The sequence below is a fragment of the Sinocyclocheilus grahami genome, unplaced genomic scaffold, assembly GCF_001515645.1.
Source record: "Sinocyclocheilus grahami isolate Dianchi unplaced genomic scaffold, SAMN03320097.WGS_v1.1 scaffold1122.1, whole genome shotgun sequence".
Classification (NCBI taxonomy): Eukaryota; Metazoa; Chordata; class Actinopteri; order Cypriniformes; family Cyprinidae; genus Sinocyclocheilus; species Sinocyclocheilus grahami.
Window position 1 is genome coordinate 297920 of NW_015506301.1, and position 16924 is coordinate 314843.

Sequence of the window (16924 nt, forward strand, 5' to 3'; positions counted from 1 at the left end):
TGACCAATAACATGCAGGTATTGTACATAATCAACCAATCGTGGCACGTGAGAAAGTGGGATCTACAGAGAATGATCAAAGCGATGCAAATACGCGCACGTGTTTGTTCGTTCGTTCGACTTTTAGGCAATATAGAAATCATGGCAAGGAGGTGTCCCATAAAAATGGCCCGTCTGGTCACCCTAGGAATTAGTCACCCAAGAATGAACATTTGCTAGAAATGTGCTCACCCTCAGGCCATCAGAGATGTAGATGAGCTTGTTTCTTCATCAGATTTGGAGAAATGTAGCACTGCATCAGTGTCTCAGCAATGGATGCTCTGCAGTGAATGGGTGCCGTCAGAATGAGAGTCCAAACAGCTGATAAAAACATCACAATAATCCACAGCACTCCAGTCCATCAGTTAACATCTGGAGAAGACAAAAGCTGCGTGTTTGTTAGACATTATTCACTTCAGACCATTGCTTCCAGCTAAAATATAAGTCCATAATCCATAATAACACTTCCTCCAGTAAAAAAAGTGGTCTGGTCTGAATCAGGAGAGAAATCTGCACAGATCAAGCACCGTTTACAAGCCAAAACAGCAGATTGTGGGAGAATTCTGATGTGAGAGACAACAGGAGATGGACTTTTTCACTGGAGGAAGTGTTGTTATGGAATATGGACTTTTAGTCGAAAGCAACAGTTTGAAGTTAAAAATGTCTTGATGGATTTGTTTCAGCTTTTGTCTTCTCAAGACGTTAACTGATGGACTGGAGTGCTGTGGATTACTTGTGATGTTTTTATCAGTTTGGACGTTTTCAGCAAAAGTTCATTTTTAAGTGAACTATTTCTTTAAGAATGTATTTTTGCACAGAAGACGATTGTGGGTTTATTACGTCTGTTTTTTGCGTGTGTATTTTATGTTTATTAGTTGTTGTCAGAAGCGATGTGTTTCCCAGCATTCCAGCTGCACTCTGCCTTGATGATTTAAAACTGCAGGCCTCTTTATCAGGACAAATAAATCAAGTTTTTCATTTAAATGCACATGTAAAAATATCATTCTGATATCGTGCTCATTTATATCCATAATAGTGAACTCTAGTGAGAAGGAAGTTTGAGCCTTCTAAATTCTAAATGCCTAGAATCTCAAATAAACTCTTTTGTTAGACAGAAATGTAAAACACACCCTGTATATTCCTCACAAATACTCCAGCTGCTGGATTTTCGGGATGAAATCAGGCTCATTTTGTGTAATCCTAATAATGATGTTTAAAGAAAAGTGTGTTTGGGAGTCAATGACATTCAAGTCTTGAACCAGAAGCTCTCAGGATGACATTTATAAGGAAGTATTCTAACAGCTGACTCTCGTCGCATTGGGGATTGCAGGAATGAATATGCAGTAAACAGTGATGAAATATGGGCTATTGCTGCCAAATGTGTTTGGATTCTACTCTGAGTGGCTCCCCAGACACACGACTGCACTGGGAAATGAGACGGCTCAAATCTGGACAGTTTCAAATCTATTACAATAGACAAGGCCAATTAAAGTAACGCAGCAGGCAGATGATGTCTGAGAAAGGTGCTCAAACAAAAGTGTGTTTTTTAACCTGATCAATTTGTCTTAAGTAATTAGTGTATCTAGCCATCAGGTTCTGAGGCTGTAATCAGTGACTTCACCACTAGAGAGCAGCATCAGGTTACGCTTTGACATGAAAACATCAACATGCACACAGTTCTCAGTCAATGCAATGTCAACATCTCCTCTAATTATGCATGTGAATATGCATAATTAAATAACTGCTTTGAAAATATAATTCATGTAAATTAAGCAAAAGCTTTTTCTATAGGGACAAAATCATTAAACAATGCAGTTACACTTTTTTTTAATGGCCAACTTTAATGAAATCATGATTATTTGATGATAGCGATTTTCCTATTTTACAAATTTAAATGTATTATTTGAACTGGAACGTGTAGCTTTTATAGAACTATTAGGTTGTTTTTTTTTACGTTATTCATACACTATTCAGAAAAAAAAAGCCACATTTATATTTCTGATCATTTTTTTTTTAAATATTATAAAACTAGGTAATGTATGGAAATATCAATGCATTTGACTATAGAGTCAAACGTATTTTATTTAGAACTTAAGAAACTGAATGTTATTCTTATTTCTTAATGAAATCAGAATTTAATGATAAGGTTTTTTTTATTTTACAATTTTTATAGTATTTGACTACTGCAATAGGTAGTTTTTATAAAGTTTTTGTTGTTTTTTACATTATTCAAATTGACTTGCCTCATACATATTTGAGTGTTTTTATTTTTTAGAACATCTTTGAATATATAAAATGAATATGAATAAACAAATGTTGTAATGTATGGAAATATTAGTGCATTTGACTACCGAGTGCATTTAATTAGATAAAATGAATATATCATTTTTTTATTGTTTTAATATTATATACATTTATTTTTTAAGCCATGCTTTGAACACACACCTACTCTCATTTATTGATTCATATATTTCAAAAGAAGAAGGATAGCTGGAAATGATCACTTCATCTTTAAGAGATGTAGTGATACGTTCCTTCCATTAAACGTTGCGTTATTGCACTAATTCATCACGCGTTTGGGATCATGAACGCAGGCTTATGTTCCAGAGCTGCAGAAGCATCTGGCTTCCTTCAAGAGCGACGACTTTCAGTAAACAAGTGCACAATCGATCACTGCGGACCATTAAGGGGCCTTATCGGGCCAGCAGGAGCTCTGTGGGTGAATCTTCTGTCGCTTCAGCTGGATCTCAGACAGCACCCTAATGGTTTGTTATGACCTTTCCGCGTTTCCATTAGTCTCGCTGTTATTTAACACGGAGCTTTTGATTTAACCCCGTGTATATTGAACGAGAAGAGTAAGTGGCACGTCTGGATTCCTTTACGCACGAAAGGCCAAAGCCTGCGCCGCTCATGTAAACACAAGCATTGAGACTGCACCGATATATCGGGCCTTCCCACATTATTAGCATTATTAGAAATCTACTCATTGGATAATACATTTCATCTTTGCTTTTTTTCCCCTTAGTGGGCTAAATTCTGAGTAAACATTGTGTAAAATAAGAGATGCATCTCATTTGCTGCAATTAAGGCCTAGTGGATATACTTAATTTAGTGGTATGAGTCACTGAAAAAAATGGTTAAGGAAGCATTAAAGCATTAGGCCTGTTCACTGTATTTTTGCACGACGGAGGCAATGTTTTCTTTGAATGTCCAGACTCCTGATTCATTAGCCGCTATCGGTAATGAACTTGAAGTCCAATTAATTTGCGCCACAAACCAGTGTGTTTATAAATGCAATACATTAAAATAATATGATGATAAATACCAGTTTGCATTGCAATATCAAGCAGCAGAACGGACTGTTTTTGTACAGGTGAAATAAATAGTAGCAAATAAAACCGGAAACCGCGTAAGTTACTAATGGCGCGCCGCTCTTACGTTAAAGACTTTTAGGGTGTTTTTAATAAAGGGGATAGTGTGAGCTAATTGTAGTTATGTCTCGAAAATGCGTATCTATTGTTGTTTTGTGTCCAGAAGAACTTCCTCGCTAAAGTGGAATGGGAATTTTTTTCTACAAGAACCTGTGAGCGTCCTCTTCTCCAAAAAAATGTTTGTTAATTATACACAGGCATATGTGGAAATGCACAAATATATATTTATATATGAATAAACATAAATAAAGAAACGAATGTACAGTAAATGTAGCGAACAGAAGTGAGGTAACCATAGCAACAGTAGAACGTTCAGCGCTTTCCGATTTTTTATTTTTTGCATAATAAATAAATTATAAAATTAAAATAAACAACATTGTAAAGTTAAAAAAATTTTTTTTTTTTTTTTTAATAATTACAGATTTTATAGAGGTCCTATTTAAAATTAGTTAATTGTTTTTTGTTTGTTTATTGGCTAACTGTGCTATTAGGGGTGCCAAATGGAAATGGGATTTGCGAGATGAAACTCAACATATTGCTCATCTCTGAAAATCACTATATAAGCCTAATTGGTTGTACTATTTATGTTTTATGAAATTAAATACCGAACGTTTTGATTGGTCCATACAGCGTTCCAGCGCTGTTATAACACACATATCGACTCATGAAACACCTGTTAAAGCAGCTTCTGTGTAGATCACTGCACACACAGAGACCAGCTAGCTTCCTTTACAAGTCAGGACTAGTGGAATGATGACACTCAATTAATGTGCAATGCATTTCTTTATGCGCAATATAGAACGGCACATATTTATTTATTGAATTTATGAAATATAATTCGATGAACAGAAATGAGTTTGTGCTGATCAGTTTAGTTGGAGTCAATCTAAAACGTCTATATTTTGCTGCTTCACTAATATGATTACAGTTATACTGACGGATTTTTCATTCTGTCAAGGGTGCGTTTAAAAAAGCAATTAATAATCCGTAACAAATGTTTCCCGAGCTTGTCAGAGCCCCGAAATGAACCGCACTGAGCTGGCTAGATCGGACTTTTACTCTCCGGACGGCGATTTCATCAACCAGAGGGAATTTGGGAAAACAAACCAATTCCACAAGGTCTCCAAACTTTCCCATGATCGGCATTTAACGATTATGATATTTTAATTATCTAATGTTTCCAGCATGTCGGGCCCGTCACTGCTGACAGACAGATGCTCCTGATGGGGGTCCAGAAATAAAGTCAATCCCAGAGGAACAGATGATGATGTTATCACTGCTAATAGAAAGAGAGAGCAATTCAATTACGGCAAGTGTAATGTTTTATCTGACCGCAACAGACATGCACATGTGGCACATGGGGTGTTGTTTGAATACATTCATAAAAATACAGCAGTGAGAAATGCGCACGGTTTTGATGTTTTGCTTCTTCTGTGAACAGGTTCTTCACTGCTTTAATTACTGCAGCAGATGACTTTGTGCTTTCAGCACGAATCTATTTATCACAATACAGGCGTAGATAAAGATAGGAATGCAGATATGGATATGGACAATAAAGATATCCGGAAACTCTGGGTTGAACCAGTTTTCTTCCGTACAGACAATTCCATTGTAGACCGAAACTTTCATCCTAGATATTTTGACCTGAGCACTTTATTCCATAATATTTTTTTCAAACGACAACATTTTTAAAGGAAGCAAACCACTGTTTGTGTATGTGGGTGGGGTATAATGATAAAGGATTAAATATATAATATATATATTATAGAATCTTTTCCTGAAATGATTAGAAATCATTTCAAGTATGACTAACTTTTCATAATACAAATACTGAGTAGGTTATATTGGAACACAAAGCGTGCACACATTATATATGAATTATGAGAGAGAAAAAAAGTATTTTTATATTGTATAATGTTAAGAACGTAGAAGCTTTAAGCCTATAGCAAGCAGAAAATTGGAATCTTTAAAATATGATCATGCCTGATTACATTTTATTTTTTAAACAATAATATATAATAAAATCAAATAGGTTTGATTTGAAACACTGACAAAGATGCGTGTTGTGAGAGAGATGCATGGAATGTTTTAGGCTTAATCTGAATTGTTTCTGTTCAATTCCATGTGTTGATAGTTCAATGATTAGAGTGAGATGCCAGCGGTCGGTCAGTTTTATGACCTGTTTTATGATCTCGCTCACGAATATTTCACCGGGGCTGAACTCAAATGAAATAACGTGCGTGTCTTCCGCATCCTCTTCCCTGGATTGTTTTGACTGCTTGATCGAGAGCAAAGCGCTACGTTTCATCTCTAAATTTAAACCGGAATGAAGTCATTCGAAAACACCGTGATAGGAGGCAGTCAGGGTCACTGACCTTTCCGGTAATGACTCACGACTAATGAACGCCATCAGAGGAAGAGAGCTATTCTAAAAAACACCATGGGGTCAAATCATCTGCGGTCATTAATGATCATAAACATACCAATCGTAATGCATTCTAGAAATGCATTTTATATAAATATGCTTGTGTTTGTTTACAGCCTATGCAATTGGAAAGTGTGTTGACGAGCAGATGTAATACTATTATATTATTGTATAATCGATCTGTTTTTTGTTTTGTATTTTTCACGATAAACGGCGCACTATTTTTGGCCCAGTAATGTAAAGTCGTGCATATGGATGAAGTATCGCCTCTGAAGTTAATTGTGTTTTCGTTTCAGCGGAGAATAGATTTCCTCTGTTTATTCTAAGCATAAAGACGGATTTGCGTCAGCGCGCGACTTGCGAGTTGAGATAAAGTTGCACAAATATTGAAAAAGGGAAGTGCTAACAGTCATTATAAAGTCCCACCTCTCCGAGTCGGAGGAAATAGGGGTCCTCTGCTGTATCCTAAAATACTAAAGCAGCTTCTATTTTTGGCCTAAATCTAGCAGGAATATCCGCTCGTTTAGCCTGAATCAGAGCTCATCAGAAACAGGATGACCTGCATCGAGAAACTCCTGCTTCCTAATCCCAGAGCAGGACACACTCACAGGCGTCTGGGTAAAGCACTTGATTGTGGATCGTTTTCTTATCAGAGTTTGCTGTTTGCATATTTCTGGAAGATTAGAAAACATTAGAATGCATGCAAAACCTCGTTATTATTCTTTATGCGAATGCATCATCTACATTACACCATCTTCTAAAATTATCATCTTAAATAATTACACTCTAAAAAATGCTGGGTTGTTTCAACCCAACTTTGGGTCAAATATGAACTAACCCAACTTTTGGGTTAAAAATTGAATCTAAATATCCATATTTGACCCAAAGTTACCCAGCATTTTTTAGAGTGTACTTTCCAATTATCCTTAACGGTGCACCATTAAAAAACTATTCAATGTCGGTCAGTTTTCTAGTTTTATATAGCCTGATGCATCCAAGTAAACCTACAATAAGTTCACTAAAGTAAAAAAAACAATGTGTGCATTTATCCATTCGCTTATATTTAACAACTCGTTAAATAGCTAAATGAATGGGCTTCACTGCGTTTTTTCTAACATCAAATTAAAATTACAATTTGATTAATTGAAAAGGAAGACATAAACACTGAAAATGTTTAATGTTGTATCGTTTGAACCATCGCCTTATAATAAACCTGGTGATTTTTAAGAGTGCTCGTCGTGTTTGGGGCGTGTTGGAGCGTTCTGTCAACTTCCATTGGCTCACAAAGAGCCAATCAATAGCGGAACTCCTGCTTAGAGCTTTTTGGACTCCTGTCTGGAGTTTCATACTTGAGGAGAAACGCGACAGAGGGCAACTCCTTAAACCTGACCGTCGCGTTACATGTAGTAGTGTGCGATTCTCTGTCAAGAAGTTTTGGCTTGCCTGCCAGGATGTACACGGCGGGACTCAATCCGTTTTACGCATCGAACTTTAGCCTTTGGACCGCGTACTGTTCGGGCGGTTTTGGGGTGGACAGCATGAAGAAACCCTCGTTCTGCATCGCTGATATTCTGCACGTTGGAGATGCGGAGAACCTCCCCGGTTCGTCTTCGCTTATGGCTCACATCGGGGCCCGAGCGCAGCTTCATTCGTCGGGATCCCCGTTACGCCCGTCGCCGGTCACTCCAAGCGCATCCGCGTATCACAGGCACGGAATACACTTGACATCCAGAGCCGCGATCAACGCGCAATCCGCGCCTCCGCCGTCCAGTAAAGACCTCAAGTTCGGGATTGATCGGATATTATCCACAGACTTCGAGCCGAGGGGAAAAGAATCGCTATCGTTGAGAGGCAAGTCGTGTTTCTGTGCATGGCACACATAGGGTTTTCCTATAGTAAACATCACATCACACTTTTACGAAAAGGACAAAACAATTAGATTAACTCAGAATAGTAATGCTTGTTTGGACGCGTCCAACCCCACGCGCTTGTTAATTCATGATGAGCATAAACATAACATACCAATCAGCATCTGTAATGCGTTCTGTGTATATGCATACACGTTTGATATAAATATGCGTGTGTTTGTTTAGCCTATGCAATTGGAAAGTGTGTTGACAAACAGATGCATACTACTATTATTTTATAATCGATGTTTTTGTTTTTCCTTGATAAACGGCGCACTATTTTTGGCCCAGTACTGTAAAGTCGTAACCTATGAATGAAGTATCGCCTCTGTTATTGAAAGGCATTACGAGTTTAATTGGAACTAATTGGTGTTTGTCGTTCTGTAACAGATCTCACATCGATTGTTAGTCCGAATCGGCAGTCAGCAGTCCATGTGTCTGCAAGCCCGTACTTCGCGTCCATAGACCCGACCATGAGCGAAACCTCCTCCATGATGGGTTCAATAAGCAATGCCGCCAGACAATCAGGGCAACATCAGTTTCAAGACACCTTCCCAGGTAGTGTAGACATCCCAGTCGAGCCCTAAAGAGCAGGAGAACCTGCACGGATGACACGTTCATTATTATGATTGCACTGCCTTATTGTGCACGTGTGTGCGGTGATAAGCCTATTTTGCTCATGCAATTAAATAACATGCACTTTGGCCAAAATGCATTGAGGTTGTGTTCTAATGGCGTGTGTGTTGTTTGACTCAAACAGGGCCGTACGCGGTGCTTTCCAAAGACACAATGCCACAGACTTACAAGAGGAAGAGGTCGTGGTCCAGAGCCGTGTTCTCCAACCTCCAGCGGAAAGGCCTCGAGAAGCGCTTTGAGGTCCAGAAGTACGTCACGAAACCGGACAGAAAACAGCTGGCTGCGATGCTGGGCCTCACCGATGCACAGGTGAGCGACTGGTTATCAATGCAAATTAATTCACGATTTAAAACAAGAAAGAAAGAATGTTTTAAATGAAAATAATTAGCTTTGGCCTGCAGAGAGCCATCTGGAGCGTTAGCAGCTGGAGCATTGCGACACCCGCATTTCTAGAGAAATGAAAGTCAATTATTACGAATTATTGCAAATGCAGGAGGGGTGCAGTTGTTTCGTTTCAAAACATCCTAATTTAAGGCATTGGGCAAGAGTTTCTGTCTTATTTGATATCGGAAATGACACGACAGACAGCAAAAGCGATAAGGAGTTTCAAAACTTTCCAGTCAAGTGTGGAAATCTGTATTCTTTTTTTCCTTTCCTTCAGTAGACCCGTATTTTCACTTGGACATGTCAATTAATTAGAAAAAAAAACCCTGTTCGATTTAGTTTGTGCCTGCATTTCTGTATTGTATAAAAGTTTTGTTAAATTATAAAAAAATACCGGTAAATACCAATACCGTCAGTATAATTAAACCAAATTTAACAATGCACGTGCATCTCTCATTGCCATCTCAAAATAGTGCAATGCAATAAATAATAATACAAATGCACAATTAAATTTGAAAAATAAAATAAAATACACATACATAAAATGCTCCTGCTTCTCTTGTTTTAGGTCAAAGTTTGGTTCCAGAACCGGCGGATGAAATGGCGCCATTCCAAAGAAGCGCAGGCGCAGAAGGACAAAGAAAAAGAACAGCCGGAGAAATCCGCGACCGAAACCGAACCCAAAGAACGCGACGATTCCGAGTGCGAAAGCGAACCGAGCGAGTCCGAATTCGAGGACGGAGCGGAGGACAAAAGCGACGTGGACATTTCTGACCTCACCAAAGCCAGTGTGATTATTCCCGGAGCTCTGGCGGTCAGCACGCACGACACATGCAGCACAGACTCCACGACAGAACCGAGCGCAGCCGCGCAACAGACGCCGTAGTGAGCATCTGTTAACGCACGAGCCTTCATGACCCCTGAGCGAGGAACACATCAGCGCTCTGCCTTAAATCAACCACTCGATCTGGGAATTGATTGTTCATGAATTAAGACGTTGATAAACTTGATTGTATATTTTGTCTGTAAGTATTTGCACTGAAAATGTAAATAAACGTTTGTTACTAATATTCCAACTGGTGTATTTATGGAAATCAATGCACTTTATCCAAAATCCATATATAATAATATAATATATTTAGTCTAACGATTTCCCAACGGATGCATTTATGCAAAATTAATTTCGCCACTTTTTTTTCCTGAATTAAATAGGCTAATCATAATGATTCTTATTTACATTGTACATATTGAATATAAAAGATTAAAAACATATGGTTTATTTGTCTATCGCAATGAACTCTTGCAACACAGTTCTCACTAATAGTTGCCTGTGTTTCTCGGTTGCATAATGACATTTTCACAATTCTGCAGGAACAGATTACACATCAAACAACTCATGCTTGTGAAAGTCTAAACAAAATATCGCGTAAATCTTCTTAGGAAGAAAACAAAATGACGGATGAACAATTGGGGCAAGTTGTCACACGGTTTTGAGTGAGTTTTTTCTCTAGCAGTGGTTTTGCATGTTGAAACATTAGTTCAAAACGATTGCAATTATTATTATTCGCCATCCGAGCTAAAATTCTAATCATCATACTGAGCAGTACTGATTAATTATTATATATAGTTGTTAGGTAAACAAACAAAAAAAATTAAGCCGAAAATGAAGGAAGACTTTACTGTTTTAATTCTGTATATAATGCAATAATTGAATAATATTTATTATTTTATTATATATTTATGTTTGACCAAATTGGTAGTTTTGTTTTCTTGTTTTTACTTTCTTAATTTTGTGTTTCATAATTGTTTTTAGATTTAACTGCGAACAATTCAATAGCCTACACTCTTAAAAATAAAGGTGCTTCACAGTGATGCCATAGAAGAACCTTTTTGTCTAAATGGTTCCATAAAGAACTTTTAACATCTGAAGAAACTTTCTGTTTCACAAAAGCTTCTTTGAGGCGAAAGCAGGTTCTTCAGATTATAAAAAGATAAGCAAGAGATGGTTCTTTAAAGAACCTTTGACTCAATGCTTCTTTGTGGAACCAAAAATGGTTCTTCTACGGCATCGCTTGAAGAACCTTCTGAAGCACCTTTATTTTTAAGAGTGTATAATCCAGATATGTCATGGAAGATGGAGAAATAACACTTTTAACAAACATATTCTTTTCAAGATACTGTCAATAAACTACTGGTTTCCATACAGTATGGCAACATCTCATTTCATAGTTTTTCTCCTCTGTTTGTGGACATTCCCATCATAAGGCCGTGATGGATGTTGAAATCGACGTCTTTTGGCCTGTCAGACCTTTTAGAGTCAGCTTAATGTAATTCTGCCAAGGCTTTCTCACCCTGAAAAATGTGAGCTGGGTGAAATCTGGCGTCCAACAATAAACAGAGAGCGAAGAGCTTGGATTTATAGTTTGTATACATTCGCCGGCTCTAGATATCAGCAACAGAGCGGATGAGTATGTTTTATGAATGTAGGTTGAGATCTGCGCATCAAAAACTACTCCATTTATGGACTCTGGCTGTCTAAGCTACACTTCACATGCCATGTAATGAGGCAGAGTGTATAATGTCACGGCGAAACTATTCGAGGATTTAGACAATAATCCATCCAGAGATATTACAGCCTCATGACATTAATATTAGTGTATATTTTACATCTTCAGATGAGTTATTGCACATTCAAGTATTGCAAAAAAATAGGTTTTCTCTGGTTTATTAAACTGTTGATAAAGAGACAGGCCGTTTACATGAGGCTGTGATAACAGGCAGTTTATGTAGTTTAATGAGTTCAGTTCATAAAGAGATAAGAGCGGCTACTGCGAGACGATCCAGATGAACATTCATGAAGAGCAGATTCATAACAGCGATGCGTCAGAGCGCCACAAAGAAGTGTTCAAGTCTATAACCCAAAGCAGGCCTGTTAAGGGCATTAGTGTCTGTGAGAATAATTAGGATTTAAAAGACATTCATAAATCTGGAACATCCCAACAGTTTGTCTGTCCCAGGAAGACGGCAAAATCACAGTGAATGTAGCCAGTGGTGTGGGGGTGAGCATGTGTGTGTTTGTGTCTCTCAACTTTATAACTTTGAATGGCAAGTGTGCAAAAGTGACTTATATAGATGGATACATAATACTTTATTCAGCAAGGTTGCATTCAATTGATCAAAAGTGGCAGTAAAGGCATTTATGTTACAAAAGATTCTATTTAAAATAAATGCTGTTCTTTTGAACTTTTTATTCATCAAAGAATTCTGAAAAAGAAAATGTATCACAGTTTCCACAAAGAAAAAACAGCAGCACAGCTGTTTTCAATACTGATAATAATCAGAAATGTTTATTGAGCAGCAAATCAGCATATTAGAATAATTTCTGAAGATCATGTGACACTGAAGACTCTTAATATTTTACAATATATTACAATAGACAACAGCTATTTTAAATTGTAATAATATTTTACAATTTTATGGTGTTTAGTATATTTTGGTCAAAAACAAAACACAAAAACAAAAAATTAAATCGAAAAAAAAACTTACCAACCACAAACTTTTAGCTAGGGGTGGCACGATGCCATTTTTTCAGAACCGATCCCAATCCGATACCAAAAGTTCTGAGTATCGGACAATACCGATACTGATCCGATACCAAAACTTTTGAGTATCGGACAATACCGATATTGATCCGATACCAAAAGTTCTGAGTACCGGACAATACCGATCCCAATCCGATACCAAAAGTTCTGAGTATCGGACAATACCGATACTGATCCAATACCAAAACTTTTGAGTATCGGACAATACCGATATTGATCCGATACCAAAAGTTCTGAGTATCGGACAATACCGATACTGATCCGATACCAAAAGTTCTGAGTATCGGACAATACCGATACTGATCCAATACCAAAACTTTTGAGTATCGGACAATACCGATCCCAATCCGATACCAAAAGTTCTGAGTATCGGACAATACCGATCCCAATCTGATACCAAAAGTTCTGAGTATCGGACAATACCGATACAGATCCGATACCAGCAGAGTTTTTTATTTTTATTTCTATATCTCAGTGTGTGTTGACCTGATCATCACTCTTTTGTGTATTACACACATCTACTAAATATAGACAACTTCATTATAAAGAAAAATAACAAATTAAAAAATTTTACAATCAATCTATGAGAAAAATACTATTAAAAACTAGGTTAGTGGATAATACAGCAGCAAAAGTTACTCTACAAAAATGATGAGTTCACAATCATTTTATAAAATCTAAACATTTAGAGAAAAAACATTATTTAGTGGGGGGAAAATAAAAGTAAATAGGTGTAATCTGGTAAAATGTCACATTGCTCTTTGTATTGTAATATACATTCATGAAAAACAAGTAAATATAATTATATATAAATATGTGCAATAAATTAAATACATTTCTTTTACATTTATAGCATAGTAATGAGGCAGCAACATATGATAGATAAGACAGAACAAGAAAGGCTATTAACAATCTTTCATTGCACAAAAGTATTATAACATGAAAGGCTCCAATAAAGAGTGGCACAAAGCGCTTATGTGCAGAATGATGCGCTTGAAGCAACACGGAGTCACAGCGCGCAGCATAGAAAAGTTCAAAGCACGAAGGGAAGAGATAGTGATGCGTAGTGCATTATATCTGTGCGCTAGTTTATTGCACCTTTTCTTTTAACAGTTTTAAATTTCAGTTCCTTTGCACGTGAAGAACAATTCATAGTGCTCTCTACTCCAGTGAGATCTCTAACCCGGTAGAAAGTAACGAGATTTAGAATTAGCACTAAACTCCAGTAAGATAAAGTCCTTTTATGCAAAACCGCCGATGTTTATCTACAAATCAAGTGTAATAATAGGAACACTGTATCATCCTAGAGAGAGTTGCGTCGTCTTGCAACCCTCTACGGACACCTTGGCAATTGAATCGCCACTGGCTAGTATATTTTTTTGTTTACTCGCCAGACTGAAATACTATACTAAACATATATAATGTTTGTAAAATTGTACAGCTTTTTAAATATCTGAAAGTACACTCTTAATATCAGTCAGTCAAGCATTATAATATGATAATCAAGTATTATTTAATAATAGAAGTTTAGTAATTAGAATTAAAACTTGGTAACCATGAACTTAGGACTGGTGCTGGTGCTTTTTTTGGTCATTCAGTGTTCCTGTAAAAAAAATGAACAATAACACTGATAAGATATGACTGTCGTAACCGAACGCGATGCGCAGCTTGAATGCTAAATGGAGGATGACAGCCGGTCAGCCGCAGCGGAGAGAAGAGTTTACCCGAACGTGAATTTAACGACTTAAATATTCATCTGTACCTCACATTAAACTATGGAACGGGCTCAGAACACGTGAAATATAGTGCACGGAAACTTTATGGTGCTTTATAAAGTTTTTGTGCCTTTCGTGGGGCTTAACAATAACACAGAATAGTATACGCACTATATCGGATTTGGATCGGTCTCGTCTGACCGATACCCCGATCCAGCAGAAAGTGGGAGTATCGGAGCGATACCGATACTGAGTATCGGATCGGCGCACCCCTACTTTTATCAGGGTGTTTAACGGAAAATGTACTCATTCTTTTCTGCCATGGCATTATACATTCATTTTACAGACATTTCTGTTAACCATAAAACACAATGCACTGAAGTGCAAAATTCTAAATAAAATAAAAAATCAATACAGAAAGTGCCTTCATTTTAATACAGCACATTGTGTCCTATATATATATATGTAAATTTGTTACAAACTCCTAAAACGAACAACTGAAAAACTCCTAGAACTTTAGTTTCAGGTTAAGGAAGGCTCCAGGAAAAAAAAAAAGGGGGTCTCAGAAACCGACGATATGCCATCAAGAAAGACCATAAATAATATGAAATCTAAGTTCATATCACCATAATAAAGTCATTTTGTTTATCTTTGAATAACACACACACACATGAAGACCTCAGTAAAGCAGAGCTCTGAACATGAATGATTTCACCAAAGACCACCTGAAGCACCACAAGCTCTACTTTCCTTCATTCCGGAAAGAAGGATGACCTCTGGAGATCTCCGGTTTTTCCACTTAAGCCCACATATTGAATTCCCGTTCAGGACATTCCCGCTCGCCCGCGCTACCTGCAGACGGCCTGCTTCACGCGCTCTTTTACACCAAAACCTAATACATCAGTCACACATACAGACGCTGCATTTACAGTTGCAGCTTAATCTCTTTCCATGGAAAATGTTTATCTGCGAGCCGACCTCATAATGCACGCATAAATTGCCCGGTCTGAGCCGCAGTGTCAATCTCAAATTCTCCTTCGCGAAGTTGTGAATTATGTTTGTATGCGCAAACATGCAATAACAATAACAGTGCAAAAGCTTAACATAATACTGCAGCATTTGATTTGTGAACTGTCTTCAGAGCTTTTATGATCACTCGGAGAAATCCCATCTGGCCCAGGATTTAAAGTCCGCCGTTTCTTCACTATTTAAAGAGCGAGTCGAACGTCCCTCTGACCTCGACACAGAGCAGCTCGCAGGCCGAGACGTTTTGAGTAAGGAGCTGCTTCAAATAAATTAGGGCTCTGTGTGTTTTCGCTTCCAAACACATTTGCGGAAGGATTAATGTGACTGATTGGGATCTCGGTGGGACCAGAGCGATTCGCCGATGGAGCCGCTGATAAACTGACAGTGATTAGCTGCTGCAGAGTTTAACTCTCCAGAATGTTTCAGGCCTGTAATGCAAGTCAGTCCATCGATAGATCAAGTTTGAAAAATGTAGCATTTTCCAACAGTGAATCAGGAGGCATTACCTTTCCAAAAATAAGTATTAGTTAAATTCTCAAGACTTGAGAAATAAAAAATTCTACATATTTTATGTGTAAATTATAAGTAATGTATGTATGTATATATATAAATTTTTTTTGGTGTTTGGCTTAGTGTTATGTTAGAATCATTATTATACTCTTATACCTTTTGTTCTTTACTATTTTGAATTGTTTTAGCTTGATTTTTTTGTTTTTCATTTAAATGTTAAATTTTGAAATTTTGTTGCATGCATTTGTCATTTTTATTTAATCTCTTTATTTTTAAAATGTGTATAGGTAGTATTTATAAAGTTTTAGCTTTTAGTTTTGGATCTGTTGTTAGTTGTTTTAATACTTATATATTATTTTTTATTTTATATATACACATAGCATTCAGAAATATATTAAATGTTTATAAGAATTAATAATGATATAAAAATTATACATACAACAGTTGTATTTTATATTTTTAATATATTAATTTCACACACGCATATATATATATACACACACACATTCAAAAAAATATGTACATTTAATATATAAATGTTTATACAAATAAATTAATATATAATAATAATTGATAATTACCAATAATTAATATAAAAATGATATTACTGTGTATGATTACATACAATAATTATATTTTCTATTTTTAATATAATAATTAAAATATTATTTATTATTAAATATATATGTATACACAAAATTATGTAAAATTAATGCATAAAACTTAAAACATATATTTATATAATTAAGTTCATTTAAAATAATTAATAATAAATTACCAATTGTGATTAACATGAAAAGTATATTACCTATAATAATTATATTTTCTATTTTTACATATTAAATGTACAAGTTGTGTATATATATAGTCAAATGTCAAAATGCATTATGTATAAAATCTTTAAAAAAAACATAAAATGCTATTATAATAAATTATAACTATATATATATATATATATATATACATATATTCAGCATCATTACGTAACTGTTTTCTTCTAAGAACATTCTCCACAGGTTACACTGAGGTGGCACTAAATGTGTTTTATTTGGTTTAGTCGGTGCCAGTGAAACATTAGACCGTTGTCCTGCGCTCTGTCTGATTTATGAGGTAAAGCAGCGGTCTGCTCTACAAACGGCACACCTCTGATGAACAGCTTCTACCAACTACAGAAAATATAACACTACTGCCTGTTATTTAACATCATGTCACAATGATTCAATAACCATCGCAGTCCATTTCAGTGGAAT

General features: G+C 36.4%; 2 protein-coding genes across 3 annotated transcripts in view; both read left to right on the forward strand.

The window, feature by feature from the left end:
* Positions 1 to 6048, forward strand: part of rhpn1 (rhophilin, Rho GTPase binding protein 1) — a 28973-nt gene extending 22925 nt beyond the window's left edge. The window contains exon 17 of the mRNA XM_016252605.1: positions 6011 to 6048. Coding sequence (XP_016108091.1) covers positions 6011 to 6048 — 38 coding nt within the window. The remainder of the gene's footprint in view (positions 1 to 6010) is intronic.
* A 1087-nt stretch (positions 6049 to 7135) lies between these two features.
* Positions 7136 to 9854, forward strand: hlx1 (H2.0-like homeo box 1 (Drosophila)). 2 transcript variants are annotated; one of them, XM_016252607.1, is made up of 4 exons: positions 7136 to 7745; positions 8192 to 8359; positions 8562 to 8746; positions 9390 to 9854. In XM_016252607.1, exons 1-4 carry the CDS (start codon positions 7346 to 7348, stop codon positions 9705 to 9707), a joined length of 1071 nt encoding a protein of 356 aa, XP_016108093.1. In that variant the 5' UTR covers positions 7136 to 7345; the 3' UTR covers positions 9708 to 9854. The 2 variants fall into 2 exon arrangements, with proteins under 2 accessions (XP_016108093.1, XP_016108094.1); XM_016252608.1 differs by lacking the exon at positions 8192 to 8359.
* Positions 9855 to 16924: the final 7070 nt, after the last annotated feature.

Bases quoted from the DNA above. Each gene is read 5' to 3' on its own strand.
- hlx1 (XM_016252607.1), top strand. From the start codon at position 7,346: ATGTACACGGCGGGACTCAATCCGTTTTACGCATCGAACTTTAGCCTT. The intron at 7,746-8,191 runs GCAAGTCGTGTT...GTTCTGTAACAG, and splicing joins AGAATCGCTATCGTTGAGAG to ATCTCACATCGATTGTTAGT. The intron at 8,747-9,389 runs GTGAGCGACTGG...CTCTTGTTTTAG, and splicing joins TGGGCCTCACCGATGCACAG to GTCAAAGTTTGGTTCCAGAA.